Source organism: Choloepus didactylus, chromosome 5, assembly GCF_015220235.1.
Source record: "Choloepus didactylus isolate mChoDid1 chromosome 5, mChoDid1.pri, whole genome shotgun sequence".
Lineage (NCBI taxonomy): Eukaryota > Metazoa > Chordata > Mammalia > Pilosa > Megalonychidae > Choloepus > Choloepus didactylus.
The window spans coordinates 87,007,156-87,033,418 of record NC_051311.1 but is presented as its reverse complement, the minus strand read 5'-3'; the positions used below and the strand labels follow the sequence as shown (position 1 = coordinate 87,033,418).

Below are 26,263 nucleotides of genomic sequence, written 5' to 3'. Positions count from 1 at the left end.
CCTACTGACCCTACCTTCAAAATCTTTCTCCAATCCATTTTTTTAACAACTTATATTTAATATAAGAATATATGTATAATATCATATAAAAACTTTGCAGACATAGCTATCATATTTGAACCAAGACTGTTCCTCTTAGCAACAAAGGAAAATTACTCAATAAATTTTCAATAATAAAAGCAAATTATAAATCTCCCTTAATTTTGTGAAGAGGTTAGCAGGTTATTTTGTTAAAACAAATCAAGTTGTATTTTGTTTTACATAATATCATGATCAAATTACATTCGAATTAAAAAAGGCAAAAATAAAAAAAAATCTAAGTGGGGGACAATTCCCATATACTGAAGAAAAGGACTCTTTTCCGATATTTATCAAAAAGCCTTAGATAAAGTAATAAAACAAAAACTGTAATTCACTATCTTCTTTGTATCCCAGAGCCTTGAGCTGTGCCTGTTGTACAGTGGGAGCTCAATAAATGCCTGCTGAACTCATGTTTGAAAGACTCTACTGTGTTTGAGAACTAGTGACAAAGCGTGACGCAATTGTAGTATAAGATGTGTGAGAAGTTGTGAGAGATGATGCAAGATAACTAAGTGGGAACAGGAGAAGAATCACCTTGGACTCCAGGATGAGGAACTGGGTAATTTTAGAGGCAACGGGACTAATGCTGATATTTTAGCAGTGACCCAATCATTTTTATAGGTAATAATAATGAAATTGTTGTTAACATTTAATACTCATTTAATTATATGCCAGGTACTATATTAAGCATTATCTCATTTAATCCAAGAAGCAATGAATATAGTAACTCACATTAGTAATTGAGGGCTTACTGTATGCCAGACAGTGCCAAGTCCTTTAGATACTGTTCCAGTTTGCTAATGCTTATGCAAAATACCAGAGATGGACTGGCTTTTATAAAGGGGGTTTATTTGGTTACAAACTTATAGTCTTAAGGCCATAAAAGTGTCCAAGCTAAGGCGTCAACAATAGGGTACCTTCACAGAAGAACACCAGTGGTGACTGGAACACCTCTGTTGTCTGGAAAGGCACATGGCTGGCATCTGCTTGCTCCCAGGTTGTGTTTCAAAATGGCGTTCTCCAAAATGTCAGTGTCAGGTTTCAATGGCCGTTTTCAAAATGTCTCTTTAAGCTGCAGCTCTAAGGCCCTTCTGTTTGTGAGCTCTTTTATAAGCCTCCAATGAACTAATCAAGGCCTACGCTGAATGGACGGGGCCACACCTCCATGGAAACATTCAATCAGAGGTCACACCCTAACCAAAGGTGTCACTCACAGTTGGGTGGGCCACATCTCCATGGAAACAACCTAATCCCAATATCCCACAAGACTGAATTAAAAGATCATAGTTTTTTCTTGGGGGACATAATATATCCAAACTGGCAGAGATACATAATATTTAATTCTCACAACTTTAGAGGGGTACTGTCATCATCCCCATTTTACAAAAGAAGGAAATGAGCCTAAAGTCTCAGAGCTGGTAAATGGCAGAGTTGGGATTGGAACCCACAGACTTTAACTCCAAATTCCATGTGTCTAACCACTATATTCTACCACTTTTCTCATCCATTTCTACTTATCAAATTTGTTAACATATAGTGTACGTTATTTAAGCTAATCAGATCATTTAAAAAATGATTTCAAACTTCCAGGACGGTTGCAAAAATAATACAAACTCTATACAGGGAATCCAACATACTCCCACCTTGCCCCCAAATACGCAGAGCCACCAAGTTTAACATTTTGCTGCCTTTGTTCTATTATTCTACCTATCTATCATCCATCCATCCATTTTCTGAACATTTGAGAGCAGGTTGCATACATCACACTCCTTGAACATATAATACTTCACGAACAAGGCTATTCAGTTATGTAATCACATTAGTGCAATTATCAAGTTCAAGAAATTTAATGTTTTAAAAAACTTTACATTCTATATTTCATTTTTTTCTTATATTCCAATAATGTCCCTTGGAGCCTTTTCTCCTCCATTCTTAGATCTCATTCTATAGCATGTATTGCATTTATTTATCATTATTTCTTTAGTTGCTCTTTCTTTTTCAATTGTGGAAACATATACAACGTAAATCTTCCCATCCCAACCCCTCTCTCCAGCCATACCATTCAGTGGGATTAATCACATTCATAATGTTGTGGTACCCTCACCACCAACCATTACTAGAACTTGCCCTTCACCCCAAACAGAAAACTTACATTCATTTTGCATTAATCCCTGGTAACCTACACTCTACTTTCCATCTCTGTGAGTTTGCATATTCTGATATTTTCTCTGTAATTATCATGGGGCTTAAATTTAACATTCTAAATCTGTAACGATCTAATTTGCTTTGATACCAACTTAACAACATCAATAGCATACATAAACTATTCCTATAACCCTCCATGCCCCCATCTTTATGTAGTTTTTGTCACACATTACGTATTTATACAGTATGAGTCCAAAACTGTTGATTTACCATTACATTTTATGCATTTGCCATTTAGATCCCGTAGGAAGTTAAAAAAAAAAAAAAAAAAAGCAGAGTTACAAATAAAAAATATAATAGTACTGGTATTTATATTTACCCATGTCATTATTTTGACCAGAGGTCTTTATTTCTTCATGTGGCTTCAGTCAATTGTCTGATGTCATTTCTGTTCAACCTGCAGGACTCCCTTTACCATTTTTGTAGGGGGGTCTAGTGGTGACAAACTTCCTCAGCTTTTGATTATCTGGGAATGTCTTAATTCCTCCCTCATTTTTGAGATAGTTTTGCCAGATGCAGAATTCTTGGTTGGCAAATTTTGTTTTCTATACTTTAAATGTGTCTCCATGGTTTCCAATGAGAAATCTGTACTGAATCTTATTGAGGCTCCCTTATATGTGCCAGATTACTTCTCTCTTGCAGCTTTCAAATTCTCTCTTTATCTTTGGCATTCAATAGTTTGATTATAACATGGCACATTGTGGGTTTATTTGGGTTTATTCTGGTTGGAGTTCTTTGAGCATCTTGGATTTGTATATTCATGTCTTTCATTAAATTTGGGAAGTTTTCAGCCATTTTTTTCTTTGAATATTCTCTCTGCCCCTTTCTCTCTTTCTGGAACTTCCATAATAGGTATAGTGATATACTCGGTGGTGTCCCACAGATTCCTAAAACTTGGTTCACTTTTCTTCATTTTTCCTTCCTTCTGCTTTTCAGACTGGATGGTTTCAATCATTTTATCTTCAAGTCACCAATTCTTTCTTCTGCCACCTCCAATCTCCTGTTGAACCCCTCTAGGGAATTATTTTTTAATTGTCAAGGATATATATTTATATAAAATTTCAACAGATTGTGGAGAGTGGGTTGTTTTTTCCACTTTAGGGAAGGGAATTTGGGCTGCAGGCTGTAAGACCCGGCCTTAAGCCAGAGGGAGAAGGAGGATGCAGTGAGGGGCGCTGCTGATGCTTCAAATGCGTTCTTCAGCAGGTAGGCCATTCCCTTCTCCAGTGGAATGATGAGTTGGTTCCTCTTTTCAGTCCCCCCTTCAATATACTCACTTATTTTCTCCCACCAAGAGCAAAGAAAAGAGGAAGCTGCTGTTTGATTTTCTGAAGGCCCAGGCAAAGTGAAAACAGGAGCACCCATAAGGAGGGTGCTGACTCATTCTCTGGGGAATTTTTTAAATTTCTGCTACTGTGGTCTTCAACTCTGTTTGGTTCCTTTTCATAATTTCCATCTATTAATATTCTCTTTGTGTTCATCTATCATTTTCCTGACTTTCTTTAGTTCTTTGTCCATGATTTCCTTTAGCTCTTTGAGCATATTTAGGACCATTTTAAAAAAAGTCTTTGTCTGGGCTATCCCAGGTCTTATCCTCCTCATTGATGGTTTCTACTATTTTAATCTTCTCCTCCTTTGCCTGGGCCATCACTTCCTGTTTCTTTGTATGTTTTGTAATCTTTTGTTGAAACCTGAACATTTTGATATTGTAATGTGTTATCACTGGAATTTAGACCCTAGAGCCTCTGTTCCTTAAGCTTGTATTCAGCTAGTTTTATGACAGAGCTTGCCTTGAATGCCAGGAGCTAACAAAACAAAGAAAGAAAGAAAGAAAGAAAGAAAGAAAGAAAGAAAGAAAGAAAGAAAGAAAGAAAGAAAGGAAGGAAGGAAACAACTTTCCCTTCTCAGTCTTTGAAGACTTACCCATGAAAGAAAGAAAGAAAGAAAGGAAGGAAGGAAGGAAGGAAGGAAGGAAGGAAACAACTTTCCCTTCCCAGTCTTTGAAGACTTACCCGTGGGAGTGCTCTCCTTCAGGGCTTTTCCTATAATGAGTTTGGAAAATAACTCCAGCCCAAAGCATAGGAACCATCCTGATCCTTTCTGCTCATGCCTGTTGTCTTAGGCATAGGCCTATGTGTGGCCCTAGGAAGTCCTCATTTACATGGATACAAATGTCTCCTTCCCTAGGAACAGTTCCCTCATGGTCCCTGGCACTGCACTGTATGTCCTACAGCCAGCAATCCCTTGTCCCATGTGCCACCATTTGACTGCTCTCCCAAAGCATTCTGTAGGAGAGCTCAGTGAGTCTCCTTCTACTTGCAGGACAAATTTTAGGACAGCAAATCCCTCAGGCCAGACATACCTGCTCCCAGTATGTGCATGGGGGTAACTCTGCTTCCTCTGGAATCAGGACATGGTATGCTGGTTTGGATATATTATGTCCCCCAGAAAATCCATGTTCTTTAATGCAATCTTGTTGGGGCAGACTTATTAGTCTTTTGAATAGGATGGAAATTTTGATTGTTTCCATGGAGATGTAACTCACCCAAGTGTGGATGAGACCTTTGATCGGGTTATTTCCATGGAGTTATGGGCCCCATCCGTTCAGGGTGGCTCTTGATTGGTTCACTGGAGTACTTAAGAGAGCTCAGGAACCAACACAGCACTGATGCTTGGAGACACCTGGAGATGCAGACAGAAGGACATTTGGTGATGCTAAGAGAAGAAGCCCAGAGTTTGCCCTGGAGAAGCTAAGAGAGGACCCCCAGATGCCCTGGGAGGAAGAAGCAAGGATGCACAGGAGCTCAGAGAAAGGAGTCAAGACAGAAGCCCAGAGACATTTTGGAGAAAGCCATTTTGAAATGCAACCCAGAAGCAAAGGAACAGCAGACATCAACCATGTGCATTCCCAGCTGACAGAGGTGTTTCTGACGCCATGGGTACTTTCTTCAGTGAAGGTATCCAGATATTTTGGAGAAAGTCACTTTGAAACACAATCTGGGAGCAAAGGACCAGCAGACGCCAGCCACATGCCTTCCCAGCTGACAGAGGTGTTGTGGATGCCACTGGCTGTTCTTCAGTGAAGGTATCCTCTTATTGATTCCTTAGTATGGACACTTTTATGGCCTTAGAACTATAAATTTGTTACCTAATAAATCCCCTTTATAAAAGCCAATCCATTTCTGGTATTTTGCTTAACGGCAGCTCTAGTAAACCAGAACACCAGGGGATCTGCACTGCTAGTGTGGGCCATCTCCATGCTGAGCTGGTAAGGGATGGTGGAGGGGCCAGCCAGGGTGACACGAAACCACTTTTAATGGACTTTTTCTTGATTTAGTGCTTGCCCTGTTACTATAATCCTTTAACTGTCTTCTGGAGCTTTTAGAAAGCTGTTTCTGCCAGTTGTTGTTGGTTGTTTAAACCTTCCTTAGGGGGACCTGATCTGCTTTTATTGGCAATTCATGCATATTTGCTGGCATTTTGGCTATCATAGGTTTCTCTGGTTTCTTGGTCAATTTTGCTCTCTTAGATAAAACAGTAATAATTTTTTTTTTTTAAGATTTGCTTAGTGTTTTTGAATGTATCTGTCTGGGTTATGTTGTTTGTTGGGTTTTCTTTATATGCTCTATTTCTTAACTGTTACTCTGAAATCTTACTTTTTCAAAGTTCTTTATAATCATATCTTCTTCTATTTTTTTAGTACCCCAAAACATGGATCAACAGTACAAGTCAAGCTGACTATTGCCCTCTACATAATCACAATTCTCACATCTTGATATGTCTCTCTCGTTACTCAAGGCTCAGCTTAAATCCCTCCATAAAGCCTACCTAACTACTTCAGTTCCAATGATCATTATCTTCTCTGAATGTTGGTAGCATTGCATCTCCTCTAAGTACTGAGAACTTAATTATGTCTTTATTTCTATAAATGCTAGTTTGTAAGGTCCTTGAGGTAGGGGCTATTATTTATTCAGCTCTTGCCTTCTGCAGTCTTAGGCATTTTTAATAAAGGACTATGAAACAGCTGAAAGAGCATTAAGGAGATGAAGGTTATTGACCTCATCTACTACTGAGGAATCTGAAACAAACTCTTGAGGAAACAAGCTTCTGAGTTGGATTCCTCTGTTGCCAAATACCCATCCTATCTGCTGGGGATTGAGTAATGTCTCCCACAAAATAAACGTTCAAGTCCTAAACCCCTGTCCTGTGGGTGTGAAATCTTTTGTAAACAGGACTTTTGCAGATGTTATTGGTTAAGGTGTTACCCAATTGATCAGGGTGGGTCTTAATCCATATTAGTGGCATCCTTATAAGAGGAAATCTAGACAGAGACACAGAGGACTGAGCAGAAACCAGAAGTAGGAAAAGCCAGAGAGAGAGAGATCATCAGCTGACAGAAAATGTCATCACCAGAATGCTAGACTTTGGAGAAGCCATAGCCTTGCCAACACCTTGATTTTGGACTTCTAGCCTCCAAAACTCTAAGGTAACAAATTCCTGTTGTTTAAACCAACCAGTATATAATATGTGTCATAGCATCCCTGGCAACCTAAGACACTCCCTTTCTCATAGTGTAAACAGTGCTATGTAAATGGAAAGCTATTAAAACATCTTGAAGAATACTAGCTGTTCGGGTTTGCTAATGCTGCCTTTTCACAAAACACCAGAAATGGATCAGCTTTTACAAAGGGGGTTTATTTGGTTACAAAGTTACAGTCTTAAGGACATAAAGCGTCCAAGGTAAGTCATCAACAATCGGGTACCCTCACTGGAGGATGGCCAATGGTGTCCAGAAAACCTCTGTTAGCTGGGAAGGCACGTGGCTGATGTCTGCTCCAGAGTTCTGGTTTCAAAATGGCTTTCTCCCAGGACGTTCCTCTCTAGGATGCAGTTCCTCAAAAATGTCACTCTTAGTTGCTCTTGGGTTGTTTTTCCTCTCTTAGCTTCTCCAGAGCAAAAGTATGCTTTGAACAGCTGTCTTCAAAGTGTCTCTCATCTACAGCTCCTCTCTTCTTAACTCCTGTGTGTTCTTCAAAGTGTCCCTCTTGGCTGTAGCAAGAGATGCAGACAGAAGGACATTTGGAGATGCTAAGAGATGAAGCCCTGAGTTTGCCCTGGAGAAGCTAAGAGAGGCTCCTTCTGTCTGAGCTTATATAGTGCTCTAGTAAACTAATCAAGGACCACACTGAATGGGCGAGGCCACACCTCCATGGAAATTATCCAATGAAAGATCTCACCCACAGTTGAGTGATCACATCTCCACAGAAACATCCAATCAAAAGTCTCCAACCCAATCAACACCAATAGTTTCCTGCCCACACAAGACTGCATCAAAGATAATGGCATTTTGGGGACAGAATACATCCAAACCAGCACACTAGCCTATAATTCACAGACCAACAGATGGCTCTGTCAATAAAATGAAAATATGCACCTCAGTGCTTTCAATTGTCTATTACTATGACTTTTCATTTTTATAAACTTTAGGCTAGTACCATGCTATATATAAATAAATATTAAACTTTCAGTAAAGAAATTGTGACTGATGACAGCACACATGCCACCAATAAAGGCTACTAGAGGGCAGTAATAAAATATAAATTTATTGGATCGTTTCACTTATCAGTTTAGGTAAAAAGATTAATTTGTTACACTGCTACTGTATTCATAAAACAACACAACTACAATTAAGGAGAAATTAGATATATAAAGCACAGATGCTGAAGCAAGGCTTGGAAGCAACAAATGCCAAATCAAATAACACAATAAACATTTATGTAACATTTTATCAACAGGAAATCTAAAATAAGTGAGTTTTCTCTCAATAATATTTTATAACTTGATGAACCATAAACTGCTGACAAACTCCTGATTTACAGATTAAAGTTGATTTACAGATTAAACTATGTAAAATACAGTTGAAAGTAGCATTTTATTCTAATTCTTGAAATATTAGCATCAGCAGACAGTAATAATCAGAGTATCTGGGTAACCAAAACACTCTATGCCCAATGATAGCTTCCTGAACCCGATTTGCAATAATCTGAAGTTTAGCTATTAGGCTGAATATGAGGAGAGAGGGAGAGAGGGAAGAGATAGGGAGGGAGGGAGAAGAGAGAGAGAGTGCATGCAAAAGAGCACTTCCTGTGAAATACTTTTGTTTTACACCTCAAATTGGTGAAACATGTTCGACCATGTCACCACTGTTTTTGAGAAATAGGGTCACAGATATGGGAGAAAGGTTAAGTTCCCCCCATTCTCCAAAACAAACACAATGCCAGCAACCGCAAGCATACTGAAAGCCACTTAATAATACTGAACCTTACATTTTAATACAAGTAGGGGTAACTTGAAGTCACAAATGCCCTTAGTTGTGAATATACCTACCACTTGTTTATAAAGCTGCAGATATAGTGAAATACTTTAGAAAAATCCTAGTAAAACAATCATCAAATAACATATTACACTTATAAAGTATTGATCATCATAGTATTATTCAAGGGTATAGCTGCAGCTAAAATACACTGCTGTACATACTTACTTGGAATTCAACATCAAGGAAACACTTATAAGAGTTCAATATAATAATCCCTTGTATTGATTTAGGAACTCTGGCACTGAAAGCGTGAATAACCCAAGGTAATGATGTCGTCACCGGGGGACAAGAATAGAACCCAAATCCCTTGACTCCCAAGCTCGTGTTTTCCACTAAGTGTGCTCCTTTCTACTCATCCAAGAGCATCGAGTGTGAAGGGTTGGTGAAGGGACCGGATACAAATGAGCGAAGTCGACCAGGTGGAGGCTGCACTGCATGTCCTAAGGCATCATATCACCCTTCGGCACTTTCCTTTTGTTTGGACTGAAGAAGATGAAAGCAGCAGCAACCACAAACCCCTGGGACCAAGAACTGGAACTAGGTACTGCCTATTGTGGTAACTCTCTCTCTCTTATCTTAGGACCTTTCCTTTTTAACCTCTCGCTTCTGGACAAGCCCTAACGCTCTCTACACCTCATTCAGTTTCTATCCCCTGCGCTTCACTCTTTGCACATTATTCCTAGGAGTCCCCCTAACAAGAGGCAGCTGCGCGGCGCTCGTCCCCCACCCTGCCCTTCGTCCAGTATTTAGGAGAAGTATTCTAGGGGTTCCTAGCGCTACAAGCATCTTATTTATAAAATGAGTGGTGGGCAAGCATTATAAGTGTATATAAACTGTTAGAAACTTAAAAGATAGGAATGGGGCATATACCAACTGTGCTCAGCGTGGGTCTATGTAGGTCGTCACGACAAAGCACAATTTAGACATTAAGTATAGAGCCTTTCTCTCTAGCTGGGAGCTTCACTCAGCCCAACCATCTCCTGGGCAACCTCCCTCTGGAGGACGCTTTCCCGAGCGCCGATGTTTACACTTTTCCTAGACCGGGTACAGAAGACATTCAGTCGCTCGAGGACCCCGGAGACTTCCAAATCGTTACTCCGCCCGCCGGGGTGGGGCTAGCCCAACTGCCAAGCCTGCGCAGTGGACCTGGCCAGCTCTAGGGTCCCGGCGCACTACAAGTCCCAGAAGGCAACGCTCCGGGGGCGAAGCCTCGCCTGACCTGCGGCTAGCGTATTCCTTCCGCATCTATCGCGCTTCCCGTTCGCGGTTCCCATAGATCTCCTTTCCACGGTTAAAGGCTACTTTCTCTTGAAGCATATAAGGAGCTGCCCTAGCTACCTCGACATTGAAGCGCTTCGCGTTCTCGCTCATTCTCTCTGCCGAAACTATGCCTGACTCCACCGGAGTCGGGTAGAGGAGGCAAGAGGAAGAAGCGCTTGGAGGCCGTAGCAGAGAGGACCTGTTCGCACTTCCTCTGTCTGGGCTCCGGAAGGTAGCGCGCACGCGCTCCCTGCTACTCCGGCGCGGTTGACTTCCGCTCCCACTGTGCCCTGCGAGCCGAATCATGGATCACACTGGTAAGGAGGCGGAGGCAGTGGGGGTCCCGGTTCCATGCCCCCTTGGCCGGCCTGGGACTGGTCGCCCAGTAGGCATAGAGGGGTTACGCTAGCCACCAAGCACTGGGGTGTGGCGATGAAAAAGAAATCTCACAGATCCCTCCGTGCCCGGGAGGGGCCTGCTGTTTCCTGGCCTACCCTGCGGTGCGGTAGCTCCAGCTTCAGTACCGGCAACAGTCGTTTCTCTGGTTCTGCTGGGCTCCTAGCCTGGACAGCGGGCAGCGCGGGCTTCTGGGGGAGGGGAGAGCGCTGCTCCTTTTTATTATCATTTTATTTGTTTCTGTCTCTCATCCCGGGTGCCCTGTTCTGTGTTGTGGGGACTGGCGGGTAGATTCCAATCTCCGAACGGGAGGATGCCTCACTGCGCTCTCGGCTCCGTCTGGGAGTGGATGGATAAAAGTGGGTTAGAGACTTCCTGCTCTCTCAGTCAGCTTTGGGCGGGTGCTCCTGTCGCTGTTGTCTCGCCGGTCCTTCATGGGCTGGAGGTGGGAGAAGGGTTTTGGATATGGTTTTAGGAATCATACCTGGAGCGGCTTTTCTACTCGAGCCTAAAGCACGTCCCGAGCTTCACTGGTGGACCTTACTCATCGTTTGGGGTTATTAACAAAGGAAAGTTTAAAATGAAGGCATTACTGTCCCTTTTTCCAAGCAAGAGTGGTTCCACCCTTTTGTTATGTTTTTTGACTTTAGCCCCCTTGTGACTCTTGGATATTGAATGAAAGGACCTCAGAGTTAATAAGTGCTCCATACAATTTTATCAGTCATATAACAAGTAGAGATCAGTCATATAACAAGTAGAGAAGGAAGCCTTTTTCCTGTCTAGGTATCGATTGGGATGTATATCTTCAGCCATCAGATATTTATTTATATAATTATACATGCATACCCTGTATGCCAGATATGAGGAAATGGTATACAAGACAGACTGTGCCCCTGTCTTCATGGAAAGTACCTTCTATTGGGGAAGATGGACAGTAAACAAGTTTTTAAAAACTGAAATGTTTACAGATTATGATACATGATTTGAAGAAAATAAATGAAAATAGGATGAAACTTGAGAGAGGGTGTCAGGGAAGGTCTTTCTGGGTAGGTAATATTTAAGCTAAGATCTGATAGATGGAGGAATGCAGCCATGGAATAAACAGGAGGAAAAGCATTAACAGCAAGTTCAGAGGCTCTGAGATAGGAAAATGTAAAGAAGGCCAGTTGGCTGGAGCCTAGTTAGCTAGAGGGAAAGAGCCCTAAGTTGAGATTGCAGAGAAAGGCAGGAGTCAGGTCCTGCAGGACCTTCAAGGCCATGGTAAGGATCTGAGTTTTGTTTTAAGTGCAAGATGAAACCATTGAATAGAAGTAAAGGAGGAACATGATCTCTTTTAAAAATATAATAGACTGAGGGGGAAAAAATATATATATATATATAATAGGCTGTTATATGGAAAATAGAGTAAGCAAACGAGGGAGGCAAGAGTACTAGAAAATAGACAATTTAGGAGGTAATTATAGTAGAGCTGAAGATGTGTAGGTGGTTAAGTGAAGATGAAGGGGAATGAACAAATTCAATCAATATTTTGGTGGTAGAAAACAGAGATGTGCTGATGGATTTGCTTGGAAGTATGTGAGAAAGAAAAAATGCTTAGATTTCTGGTTTGGTAAAACTTGAGAGGAAAATAAGTTTCTTTTTAAGGTGTAGAAGTGGGCGTTGGGAATTTAGGAAAAAGTTTGGTTTTAAGACTGCTAAGTTTGAGATGTGTGTTGAAACATACTAGGGGAGATGTCAAGAAACAATGGGAGGTACAAGTTTGGAGATCAGAGGAAACATCTGGGCCGAAAATACATATTTGGGGTCAATACCTTATAGGTGATACTTTAAAACATGGGAATGAATGACATGAGATCACTTCAGGGAAGAGAGTAATGAAGGCCTAGAACCAGGTTCTAAGGAACCCCAGGGTTTGGAAGGTTAATAGAGTTAAAACTCTGGGATCATGATGTTGGAGTAGCAAATGTTCAACTTCAGGAAACTATTACTCGTTTGAGCCTATTAGGGATATTGGGAATCATGTCCCTTCTACAATTTACAGGATGTTATGTTAGGAAATTGTAATGTGGATGGTGCTTATGAGTGTTTATTATCCTAGTTCTCCTTAAGTTAAAAGGTTGCCTGAGGAAGTAAAATTTATCCTAACTTGAAAACATTCACTAATGAACTGACCACTTAAAAAATGAGTTCCCACTCAAATTATACCTTCTGCTCAACACTGTCATGCATTCTGTTCTTTTAATTAATTTCTTGGTGAGTCAGTCTCCTGGATGTTTCATATTATTCATTTAATAATGCTATACATTGAGGTAAAATTGCATACCTTGCAAAAGATGGAGGTTTTCATGAAATTAATAAACATGAGTTTGGACTATTTGAATCACTAATAAAGCTACTGAGAACTGAGGAAATGCCTTTAGTCAATTCATTGAAGACATAGTGACAGGATAGACATCTCAAAAGAATGATTTTAATACCCAAGGATTAAGAGCGGCCTTTGGGAAAATTGAAACTCTCAAATACTATGCAAAATGACTCACTTTGGGATCGTGCTGAAAAAGTCAAAACGTAAAATGCAGGCGATCCTGTGGTGCTATAATTGAATTTTGCCAGAAAAATTACTTCAAGAAACTCCCAGTTAACACTTGGTTCATTCTGTGGTCATTCTAAAAATTAGCACTTAGTTGGTTTCTTTTTTTTTCCCCAAGATAAAATTATAATTAAAAAAATATTTAACTATATGCTATAAAAGTGTTGTTCCTTTTTAAAGTGGATTCACCTTAAGCTTCCAGTTATCTTTAGTTAATGATAATTTTCTGTGCAATATCTAAGGACTTTTATTATAGGGTTTATGTTTTCAGTTTATTAAAAAGGAGATTGTACTTTATGGTGAAAGATTTGTATATTGCGGTGTGCTCTTATTCTTAATTTAAAAAATAAAACAAAACAACCCCCCCCCAAAAAAAAACCAAGAAACCAAAATGCCAAACAAACCCAAAATGTCACTATTAAATGCTGTACTTTGTTTATGACTTTGCAGTCTGTGAGGCAAATGGCAAGATGTTAAGGGGTGGCAGGCTCTTTGAAAGTAAGAGTAGTAGGCTATGTAAGCAGTGGTAGCCACCTCACGTGTTCAGGGTGGTGTGAAAAGGACTTGTAATGAAATTGTGGTACTTTCATTATTCACAAAGGTAAAACTGTAAGAGTCCTTTTATTATCTAAAGGGCGACATTAAACCTTAACCTAACTGTGTCTAAAACAGCATGCTTTTTAGTTCATTGGAAAGTCAGGAAGAGCTTTTGAACAGGAAAAAAAGGTTATTCTGTCACATCTTTCTGTCTTTTGGTCATTGCATTGTTTGTAAGTACTTTTAAATGGGTTAGTAACTAGAATGAAAGCAGATGAAATACATTAGTCACTTTGAAGAAGTACATGTAAGTGAAGTGTTGAAAGTCATTCAAGTTCAGTTTATCCTAACCCTCAAGATTTTAGCTGTCCACAATCCGTTTTACATGAAGTTTTTGAGGAATTCTAGGAAAGTTTTGTGTTTATTTTAAAATAGAAAATATACTAAAAGATATTTTAATCATTAAGCATCCATTTTGAGTTTTGTTCCATATATTATTGTGCAGAAAGAGTACAAATGAATGTGAATTTAACGTGTCTGTACTAGCTTACTACTCCCAGTTTCGGCTTTACCTGATTTGCTGTGGACAGTTTGGCTATCACTCTTGATTGTACTATCTCCTTCAGGGGTGGTTACACACCTTTACTCAATAACTTGCCATGTTAAAACATTACAATTAAAAAAATTTTTCAATTGCCTTTCTGTTTTAGGGCTTTTTCCTTTTTGTCTCTAGTAGGTAGAATTGAATATTTTCTGTATTGCAATATCTTATCATATACTTGAAAAATTGACTCTTTAAACTTTAAATAGAGTCAGTTCTATGAAATAATTATCCTGTTACTCATGGAATATGAATTAATAATTTATTTCATAGATAATAAGAAGCAGGGGATTTCAGGGACAAGAAAATGTCAGTTGTTTAGACCTAGTTGCAAGTACCTTGCATCCTACTAAATTAATTTTCCATTACAGTGCTGACTAGGAGTATTTCATTTTTACATGTGTATCTCTAGAAATGTTATAACAGAATCACATTATTGCTTATTTCTAGTACTCAAATGGTATAATGATTTTTACTATATTCCTGCATGCTTTTTAGAAAAGCTTTAGGGAATAATCACCTTTCTTAAAATTACCTTCATTTTCAGATGCATTATTTATTTAATTTTGCCATTCTTAGTGTTAGTTTTGTGTTTCTAGTTTTATTGGTTGTCCTGATGTAAATTTGGTTTAGCACATTTTTTTAAGTTGACACTTTTTTTTATTGTGGAATATAACATATATACATAAAAGTGATAACTTTCAAAGTGCGATTTAACAAACAGTTAGCAAATTTCAAATAATGTTATAGGTTACAGTTCTACCATTTCAGTTCTAGCCATTCTAATACCCTAACAACTAAGAAAAAAAAAATGTATATATATATATACACACACACACACTGATTCAGTAGTCATAATCCTTTGCTAATTTCTGTCTTGTCTGTGGGTTAGCACATTTATTGAGTGAGTGCTTGGCATTCTTGGTGATCAGACATGGAGATAGGGATAGTTTTCTTTTCTCTTTTCCTTCTGACTTTTACTGTTCTGCTGCTGCTGCTTTTTAAAAATCTCTTATAGTTACTTCAAGATGGAGGTTTTTCTCTTGGGTTCATGAATAGGTTTATGTGTCTAAACCCCTCTGGAATTATATGGAAAATTGTGTTGTTTGTCTTTCTAGGGAGAAGTTCTACAACTTGTTAGCTTCTTAATGGGCTCCATGTGTCAAAAAGATTAAGAAGCATTGCTTAAGATTTTTTCCAAAATAGAGAAAATTAGCAGTTAAACTTATGTGATTATAATATTTAAAATCAGAACTTAGCTCTTCAAACTTTCGTAATGTTGAGAAAATTGCTTTAATATCTGTGGCAGAATAAAAAAGCAAAGCTAAACGAAAGAACTTTGTTTTTTTATACATAGATAATGAGTTACAAGGCACTAATAGTTCTGGATCATTGGGTGGTCTTGATGTTCGTAGACGAATTCCTATAAAGCTCATCTCCAAGCAAGCGAACAAAGCTAAACCTGCACCTCGAACACCAAGGACGATAAACAGGATGCCTGCAAAGGCTCCTCCTGATGATGAAGGTAATTTCTTTAGACTAATAGGTCCAACTGCTTTCTGTAATATCTGATTCCACCAAATAATCCATGTGATTTTATTTACTTATAGCTACGTCTTTTTTATTTTACATGCTCTTATTTATTCTTCATCCTTTTTGTTTGACTTCTTGTTTTAGCATGTTGTACTTTTCTTTCCCTTTAGAAATATTTTTTGGTTTAACTTATGTTTTTGTTGTTGAAAGCAACACTGCCCACTGTTTTCCTTTTTTCTTTTTCTTTTTTCAGTTCAGTTTTATTGAGATATATTCACATATCATACAGTCGTTCATGGTGTGCCATTAACTGTTCTCAGTACCATCATATTGTTGTGTATTCATCACCCCAATCTATTTTTGGAACATTTTCCTTATGCCAGAAAAAGCAAGAATAAGTATAAAAAATAAAAGTAAAAAAGAACACCCAAATCATTCCCCCCTCCCACCCTATTTTTACCCAGTTTTTGTCCCCATTTTTCTACTCATCCATCCATACAGTGGTTAAAGGGAGTGTGATCCACAAGGCTTTCATAATCACACTGTCACCCCTTGTAAGCTACATTGCCGTACAGTCGTCTTCACAAGTCAAGGCTACTGGGTTGCAGTTGAGTAGTTTCAAGTATTTACTTCTAGCTATTCCAGTACATTAAAACCTGAAAAGGGTTATCAGTATTGTGCATGAGAATGCCCACCAGATTGACCTCTGGACTCCATTTGGAATCTCTCAGCCACTGGAACTTTATTTTGTTTCATTTCACATCCCCCTTTTGGTCAAGTAGATGTTCTCAATCCCATGCCCATTGTTTTTAAAGAATCTAAACAGTACTGTAGAAAGGCATAACATTAAAAGTAAAATTTGCCCTTCTCCCACAGTCCTTCTCCGCAAACATCTTCTCTTAAGATTTTTTTTTTACACAGAAGTTATTTCTTTATGTATACTACCTTTTAAAAAAACAATATGCATTTGAGATTTTCCTATATCCCTACATACAGGTGTACCTCATTTTTAAAAACAGTTTCATGATTCATTTTATGGATGTACTGTAATTTATTTAACTTTTCTAGTTTTGTGCTGTTATAAGCAATGTTGCAGTGTATTTCTTTGTACGTATATCTTAGTATATGCACTTTGTAGAATTTATACTTTGCATAAGTTGGGGCATTTTAGAGCTTCATGGGTATTGTTTATTTTAGAATTAGATAATGTCCAGTTACTCTTCAGAAAGGGTGCTTCAGTTCACACTTCCACATACTTAACAACACTGGGTTTTTTCAACCATTTAAAGATTTTGTTTTGCTATAAATTGCTTTAATTATAAGTGGGGCTGTATAGCTTTTCAAGGCATTGGTCATTTCTTTTTCCTCTTGGAGTCTGCCTGTTCCCATTTTTCTGTTTGTTTATTTGTCTTTCTCTTACTATTTTTTTTTTAATGCGTGCTTTGTAAATTAATAAAACTGGCTCTTTGTCATTTATTGTATATATTCCAATTTGTCTTTTGACTTTTTATGGTAGAGAAACTTGAAGATTCTGTGTAGTTAGATATCCAGTCTTTTCCTTCATGACTTCTGGGTTTTATATTTATAGAAAAGCCTTCCCCTATTCCATGAGTGTAAAACAGTTTCCTATTTTATCTTTTAGTACATGGGCAACAAACTATGGCCTGTGGGCCAACCTAGCACTGTTTTTGTAAATAAAGTTTTATTGGAATATATTCATTTAATGGAATACACCCATTTTAGTATTCTCTATGACTGCCTTCACGCTATAGCAACCGAGTTGAGCTGTTGTGACAGACTCCATGACCACGAAGCCTAAAATATTTGCCATCTGGCCCTTTACAGAAAAAATATGCCAACCCCTGCTTTAGAATATTTATGGATATTTATTTGGTTGGAAAAACAAAAAGTGGGATGTGTTTCCCCCCAGTTCCCAGCCAGTCTTTTTTTCCCAACTATTGAATATCATATATTAAATTTCTAAAACTAGTTGTGCCTGTTTCTAGACTTTGTATCCTAGTTTATCCTATTCTAGCAATCTGTCTATATTTCTTTCTTAGAACCAAACTACTTTAGTTATACTTTTTAATATGATTACTTTTGTGCTAAGTTTTCTCACCCCCACATAAACAAATATATTAAAAGTCAAAATGTAGTAAATCATGGTAATAACAACCTAAGACTTCTGCTGCATTATCTGTCACCCCTAGGTGTTTTTCCCCTTCCTTTTTACCTTTTATTAAAAAGTAATTTTTTTTTAATTGTAAAAGTAATATACAAATACAGTCTTACAAAAAAACCTAGAATACCTTTTCTACCATTTTCTTCCTAGGTATTGCCCAGCCCACACTCTTTTCTAGAAGAAGCTACCATTCCCAGTTTCTCTCTTAATAGAACAAATTGAGCCTGAAGATATTTTTTTGATACTTTAGATTTACCTGTACCTTGAAGAGAAAAATGTTTTTTTTTACCTAGACATTAATCAAAGCATGCAGTTTGAGGTGCCAGTATGGTATCTATACAAATATATGTGGTTGAATGATGAGGGTACAGGTTGAACTACTCTGAAAATTGTAATGTCCTTCTAATTTCCTTGACTTTTGATATTCTCAATAATTTCCAGGGCTTGAAAAGTTGATTTTCCTTATTTTGAGATTCAGATTACACCAGATTTTATAAGCTGTAATAGGCCTGGGGGACATTCATATGTAACTTCATAAGAATACCCTGACTTTGAAAGCTGTCCCTTTTGTATTAGAGGTAATTAGATAGCAGTGCACTGGAGTTTCCATATCATCTTCAAAAAAATTCTTCCGTCACCATTTGTGTGTGTGTGTGTGTGTGTGTGTGTGTGCATGTGTGTACACAGGTGCTGTAATTTGGCCATGTGGGGAAAGTTAAAACATATGCTGTGGCTATTCTGTCAGTTCTAGGGTTAAAAGAGATGTGAGTAGCCTGGCACTTTGGAGGGATAGATTTATCTTCTCAGCTTTACTGAAGTAATTGGATTCTACCTAGAATTTCATCAGACTGCACATTGGTTTTGTGTTCTTCTGTATGTGATAAGAGGATTAAGAGGATTGCTATCACTTATTTTTTACTAGGCCAGAGAAATTGAGCCCATTTGATCTTCATATTGTCTTAAGCTTATTGATACTTATGTAGATGCAGCATAATAGAGGATACTTGTAATTAGATATGATAATGACTCCTAGTGCTTGGATGATTGAATAGGGAGATGTTTTAATAGACAAAATGAAGTTTCAGTATGTTGATGTTTCTAAAATCAGGCTCAGTGTAGGGCTGAAGAGGATATCTTGATTTCTAAGTCATAAAAAGAAAATCTCCAGAATTCTGTTTTCATTATATTCTTTTTGTAGTAAAATCAGTCTCTTGCAGTGTGATACCACTTTTGTTGATATATTAGAATAAATTGTGATCAATATCTTAAAAAAGCTTGATGTCAGTAAAGTATTACACTGAAGACATCCTGATGAAATGATGAATGCTTGGTTGGGAGTCAAGAGATCTGAGGTCTGTTCCTGACTCTGCCACTAATCTTCTATGTGTTGTTATTGCAGGTCTCCATCCTGCGATATTCTCAATTATGAAGTGAGAGAATTACACTGGATGATTGCCAGGATCACTTCTAGTTGATGTTTTAAACTAGTTTTGACTGTCTTGTTCTTAGCATAGCTTTGAAAGGAATCAAATGGGCTTTTCAGTGAATGAAATTTGAGATTGGAAATGTTAACGGGCAGTGCTTTCTTTTTTCAGAAGGATTTGATTATAATGAAGAAGAGCGGTATGACTGTAAAGGGGGAGAACTATTTGGAAATCAGCGAAGATTTCCTGGACACCTTTTTTGGGATTTTCAGGTATAACTATAAATAAAAATTAAACATTTTATTAGAGCAATGCAGAGCACATAAGAAATATCTGGTGTAAACTTTTATTATAGCTATGACTTTCAGCCAACACAAGTCTTTTGTTTATTAATACCCTGTGTATTTCCACTATTTTCAAAAATAATTGGAACTAATTTGCAATAAAATCAAATAAAATCAATAGCCATTAAAACTACTTTAAAAAACCAAACTGGTGGTACAGCTAATCTGGGGAATAAGTGATATATGGGAATTATACCAAGAAACCTTTATTTCTAATTGTTTTAACAACTTACATAAAATACTAATGAATATATTGTGTGAATTATAGGTATAATATTTAGAATGCTTAAGAAGGAAGTTTTAATTATATCATTTTAACAGATAAACATCTTAGGTGAAAAGGATGATACACCAGTTCATTTCTGTGACAAATGTGGATTGCCTATTAAAATCTATGGGCGAATGGTAAGTATAACTAAGTTAAATTCGGTTTTTATAAGTGTATGCATTATTGTGGAGGTAGGATTCTGAAATTTTAGTAGATAGATTTATCATTTTTTAATGACTTAAGTTTGAAACATTTGGAAGTATGAAATAACTAAGGGAAATTCTGGATGATATGAATTTAATATAATTATCTTGACAAATTCTTGAATTGCTTGTAAAATTTATTAATTAAGGATACTAAGTTCAGAAAACTAAGACCTTTGGGCTGTTTGAAGTCTGTTCATTTATATTTACTCTAGTTTATTAAAGAAAAATTTTTTCCTACCTTAAAAGAATGAAATTATTAATTTTTGAAGGCCATATTTTTTATAATATAAAACTGAATAAGTAAATAATAACTATAATATCTGAAAATTGAATTCTAATCATTAAAATATCCTCTCAAAAAAGAATAGTTTTGATTTATACTTGGAAAAAATTAAATTCACTAAGTATCTGATAGTAGAGGGTAATGATTATGCACTATTGCTTTACTCTATAACATAGCAAAGTAACAGTATTAGACTGTGAGTTTGAAAATGTTCTAGTATTTTACTGTGTCCTTCTGATTTATTTTCAGATATTTATAAGTTCATTAAAACTACCAGGGATAAATGCTACTTATATTAAATGTAGGACATATTCATTACTGCTTTAGAATAGTCTCAGGAGAAGCAGGATAAGATAAAACCCAGTTATAGTACCCTTTGTCAGGAGCTTTTAACCTGCAGGGCCCCTGGATCAAATTTACAGGGTGTATACCTCCAGAAAGTGTAAGCAAATGTGAGTATATACGTGTTCGTTTTAATAAACATTTCTCAACTATCTTTGACATGTAGGTGACTACAATTACTGTTATTTTTTAATGGGAAAATTTTAAGTTCTAGTATGCTTAACTTTAATATGTCTCTTCACAGATTCCGTGCAAGCATGTTTTTTGCTATGACTGTGCTATTTTACATGAAAAAAAGGGAGATAAGATGTGTCCAGGGTAAGATCATCATTACATTTTAAAATGTTATTTAAATGAAAATAAAGTTTGTGCTGTAATGATTTGTAATCCAGTTTAAAGGACAAGGAGTGAGTCAAACCAGAGTCAGGGTTTCAAATGTTTAGATATAGTTAATCTTTGTTTTTAAATGTAGCATTGCCTTAGCATTCTCCCTAATGGCTAGGTGTAGCCACTTTAAGTCAAATCAAATTGGCCAAAATAATATTTACTATCACAGAATTAGTGTTATAAACTAAAAAAGTTATTATTTTTTTTTTTTTTTGAGAGCACAGAATCCAGGATTAGCCTTCCTGGCTTTAAATCTTACTTTACTGTTACTAGCATTATTAGCTATGTGATATAGGCTGTATATTCATTTGTAAAATGGGGCTAATAATAGTACCTACCTCCTAAGGTTATTAATAGGATTAAATATGCATGGGTGCATGTGTGTGTGTCATTTGGCATATTAGTAAGCCCTGTAAGTATATGCTCCTACACCTTTATATCTGATTATTCAGTCTTAAGTGTATCTTAAAACTACATGATGGCACAGACTCAGGAAAGTTATAAAGAAATAGAGATATTGGTTGGTACTGAAATTGATCTATTTTGGAATGATCTTGAAGGATCCAGAGTAAAATTAGTAAGGTGAGGTAGATACAAAGACACTGTGAATTAGAGATTGAGTAGATACTTCAATCCCGTTTTACAAATAAAGAAACAAAATCAAAGAGAATAAAGCGACTCTCCAGGATTACTGAGTGAACAGTTCCCAGGTCTTCTCATTCCTAGTTTAGTCCTTTTTCCACTATGCCAAGCAGACTTACATACAGTGAATGAAGTAGTTATAATTTTGACCTTGAGTCATTAAGGAAATATTAAATTAAATCTAGTGCTCACTGTTGAGTAAGATAGGAATGTATAATGCTTTTTAGTAGTAAACTTGTCTGACAATTCAGAAAGACCCTTTCCTTATGGAACTCTTAATAGTGAAGGTTTGAATCGAAATTGTTTATGTCGTTTAATGTTAAGAATGGTGATAATTAGGATGACCTTTTTCATCTTTGTTGTCCTTACTGCACCCTTCCCTTAGTGTCTTCCACTTAGTATTATTTATTCATCAAATACTTACTGCTCAGTAAATACTATGCAAGTTTGAATTCCATGGTTGTAAGTGACAAATTGTTTGGGTTGCTCTTCTTGATTTTGTTTTGCAAATGTATGCAAAGCATAGAATTGTTTGAGAAAATTAGATAAATTCTAGGTCCTGGGAAGAATAAGATCTCAAAACATATTCTATTAGATAAAATTTTTTAATTTATTAATGTATTATGAATTCTGAGGTTGATAGAAATGCTGATTCTTAATAGCTAACAGGTGACAGAGTGGGGAGGATTAAAAGTTCACTTACAATAACTGTAATTTTTAATTTTGAATATTTGCTGTATTTTATATGACAAATTTTTAAAATAGATGTATCTTTGAAATTAAGTACATTATATTTATTTTCTATTTTTAGTAAATCAGATTTTTTTCCCTTTCTAATATAGCTGTAGTGATCCTGTGCAGCGAATTGAGCAGTGTACACGAGGTTCTCTCTTCATGTGTAGCATTGTTCAAGGTTGCAAGAGAACGTATTTGTCTCAAAGAGACTTACAGGCTCATATCAATCACCGCCATATGAGAGCTGGAAAACCTGTTACCCGTGCTTCACTTGAAAATGTTCATCCTCCTATTGCCCCACCACCAACTGAAATCCCTGATCGTTTTATGATGCCGCCAGACAAGCACCACATGAGCCATATTCCGCCAAAGCAGCACATCATTATGCCACCACCTCCTTTGCAACATGTGCCTCACGAGCACTATAATCAGCCACATGAGGATATTCGTGCTCCTCCAGCAGAATTGTCCATGGCTCCACCTCCACCTCGTTCGGTCAGTCAGGAAACCTTTCGTATTTCGACAAGAAAACACAGCAATTTAATAACTGTCCCTATTCAGGATGATTCAAATTCAGGTGCTAGAGAACCACCACCTCCTGCCCCAGCACCTGCTCACCATCATCCTGAATATCAGGGTCAACCAGTGGTATCGCACCCTCATCATATTATGCCTCCACAGCAACATTATGCACCACCCCCACCTCCTCCACCACCAATAAGCCATCCAATGCCACATCCTCCCCAGGCTGCAGGTACTCCTCACTTGGTTTATAGCCAAGCTCCACCTCCACCAATGACCTCTGCTCCACCACCAATAACCCCTCCCCCTGGACATATTATTGCCCAGATGCCACCTTATATGAATCATCCTCCTCCAGGACCTCCCCCACCTCAACATGGTGGTCCACCTGTAAGTGCACCCCCTCCTCACCATTATAATCCTAACTCTTTACCCCAGTTCACTGAAGATCAAGGAACTCTGAGCCCTCCATTTACACAACCAGGGGGAATGAGTCCTGGTATATGGCCTGCACCAAGAGGGCCACCACCTCCTCCACGAATGCAGGGTCCGCCTTCTCAAACCCCACTTCCTGGACCACATCATCCAGATCAGACAAGATATAGACCGTATTACCAATGATAATAGTATTTTGAACTGAAAATATGATGAGAAAAAAAAAAAAAAACTATGTATAGCCAACCTTTTAATTAAGCTTTGACTGTTTCAGGAAGGAAAAGCACCTCTTCCAGAGGTGACTCTTAGAACACTTAGGGTCTTGTCTCTTAAAATTGTTTTAAACCTTGACCTTAGGACAGATTTCAAGTACTATACTGTAGTGCAGATAAGTGGCTCAGTTGAGCACAGCTTTATTGTAACAACTTTGTTCCAGTAGTGTGGTAACTGACCCAGAGGTGACCATTTGTAATATTTCCTAAAAAAATTTTCGTTGTTCCACTTTCAAAAGTATTGCTTTTGTTAAATCCAATGTTTAGTTTTTCTTGTGGTACATTTTGTTAACCTGTGTAAAAGGATTAAATTTCGATATGGTTGTCAAAATGCTGTTTTTATGTGAATTTAGGTGCAGCTACATACTGTTTTTTTTAAAACCATATGTTTTACCACTAATTTCCCAAAGTTACAATAAAGCCCTAAACGTGGAAATTTGCTAGAATTTACTGTAAGGCAGACAGTTAAATGGTGAATTATTTCACGTTAAGCACTGAAATTTTGAGCTATAGCAAGTATATAATACACTTCACTTGGATGCCTTTTAATTTTTAGGCAGCCTCTGAGGCACCAAAATACATTTGAATTCCAGTACAAGATATATTTATGTTTGTAATGTTCAAAGGCGTTAATAATTATTTGGATAGATATGGCCAGAGTAATCAAGTCTATAGGCTCCAAGCTGGTGGGGGATGCTGTATTGTTTTTTTCTTTTCCCCTGAATGGTTGGAATCATAACACATCACATTTATTAACTTTAAGTAACATTATTTTAAATGGTGTCTGTTAGTTGAAGTGTGTCCTGCTTTGCTGATTGTCTTAAATATTTAGGGCTGTATAGGCTTTATATAATTCCTCTTTTTCTGTGCTTAAGTAGTTTTTTCTTTATTTGGTTTTACACTACTATTTGAATGCCATGGAGAAATTTGAGTAATGTATTAATGAAGGACATCCTTGTAATCACAAACCTACATTTGCTCATTTTTCATTACTGTGTGAAAAAAGTTTTTCCTCTAACTTGAAATTTGAAAACTATTAATTATTTCCTTAATTATTTCCTTTCCTTTCATTGATAAAGCACTCTAAACCTGGAACATTTTAGCATGAAGTTAGCAGTGAAGACTACCAGATGATTTTGTATTGGAGAAAAGTAATGACTAAATTATGAATTTCAGTGCTTTATAAGGTGCCTTTTGAGTCAACTTTTGCATTATAGGGGCTTGTTACAGTCCAGCTAAGATGACCACTTACAGTTTATACAGAACTCATGTATAAATTGACATTCTTAGGATATTACTATATCCTTTGGAAAAAACCCTGTGAAGTTTTCCTTCCCCCTAAAATGGTGCATAATATAAACATTAAATGTATAGTAGGCAGACACCGTTTATTAGTTTGTAGTATATAAATTTAGAACATGTTTCTTTTTGGCAAGGGAAGAGCTGATTGCTAATTTACCATTTTATTCTGTCAGGTACAGGCAAAACAAATTCTCATGTTGGATGATCAGATGCAAAGGTGTCTGATCTTAAAGCTGAAGTTAGGAATAATATAAATGGCCATTTCAACCTTGACCGGCCGAAAATATCTATTACTTTTTTTTAAAAAGTTAAGTAAGTGAATTTTCACACCTACCAGTTTGAGAGTCCAGTGTTAATGCAATATTTCTAGTGAGAATTTCTTGTTATTAGAAGCATGGGAGTGAAATAGTGTGAAATGTTGGTGAATACTTCTATCAGATTACTGTAGGTACTTGGACTGGTGTAAACTTGATTCTCTTTAATGCCCTTGTTTAATACTGTTAAAATATTACTGTTAAAAATCCAGTACCATTTTTTGTTTCATGTAATGAGAAATAGCCAAATTCACTTTAAAGTTTCTCAACTACTTATGAAGAGCTCTCTTGTTTTTATTGAAATTCACTAGAGATTGGAATGTGGTATGAAACCACTTATCCTATACATTGGACAAAAAATTAAGTATCATGATAAAGTTCCATGTTGAAAGAAGTAGGCCTTTTTAAAAATGATTTATTCTCAGTTACGTTTAAGAAATATATTATGCAGGGAGTCAGATCACCTGAATGTGTTGTAGCAAACAAAATTTTAAAATGGTATTAGACTTGAATTCATCCAGTTGGTGTTTGAATGAGAATGGATGGGTAGAAGCATAACAAAATTACTGTTAGTGTTTCTTTCCTTAAGGAAAAAAGATGTGAATCCCAGCCTTATTTCAGGGAAGCCTTTGAAGCTATGATGGACGTAAGTCTAAATTAAATGTATGTGTGTTTCATTATATTGCTCTTAAGACTACTGAAGTGACAGTTTAATTCTTAAAAACAATAAAATGGAAGCATAAATACTATTTTGCCTAAATGAATTTTTACCTAATGATGACAGATATGAGAGAATGTGGAGTTTTCCATGTGTATGTTGACACAACTTTCTACAGTAAAATTAGATTTGCTTTTTTTGAAGACTAAAACCAGCAGTTGAATGTTACATATACTTCTTCAGTGGCATGCTCAGAGTGTAAAATAGTATGTGGGGACAGATTAGTGCAAAGACCATGTGAAACAGTACTGGATATCCATTTTGTCATGTAAAAACCACTTGCTCAAAATTGTTGTAATAGTAATTAG

At 37.0% G+C, this 26,263-nt stretch overlaps 1 protein-coding gene across 1 annotated transcript; it reads left to right on the top strand.

Moving 5' to 3' along the window:
- The first annotated feature begins 9,896 nt into the window (after positions 1-9,896).
- Positions 9,897-25,984, top strand: CBLL1 (Cbl proto-oncogene like 1). The gene is made up of 6 exons (XM_037836380.1): positions 9,897-10,239; positions 15,404-15,571; positions 19,357-19,457; positions 19,851-19,934; positions 20,873-20,946; positions 22,500-25,984. The coding sequence occupies exons 1-6, from the start codon at positions 10,227-10,229 to the stop codon at positions 23,533-23,535; spliced, it is 1,476 nt and encodes a 491-aa protein (XP_037692308.1). The 5' UTR covers positions 9,897-10,226; the 3' UTR covers positions 23,536-25,984.
- The last annotated feature ends 279 nt before the right edge of the window (positions 25,985-26,263 follow it).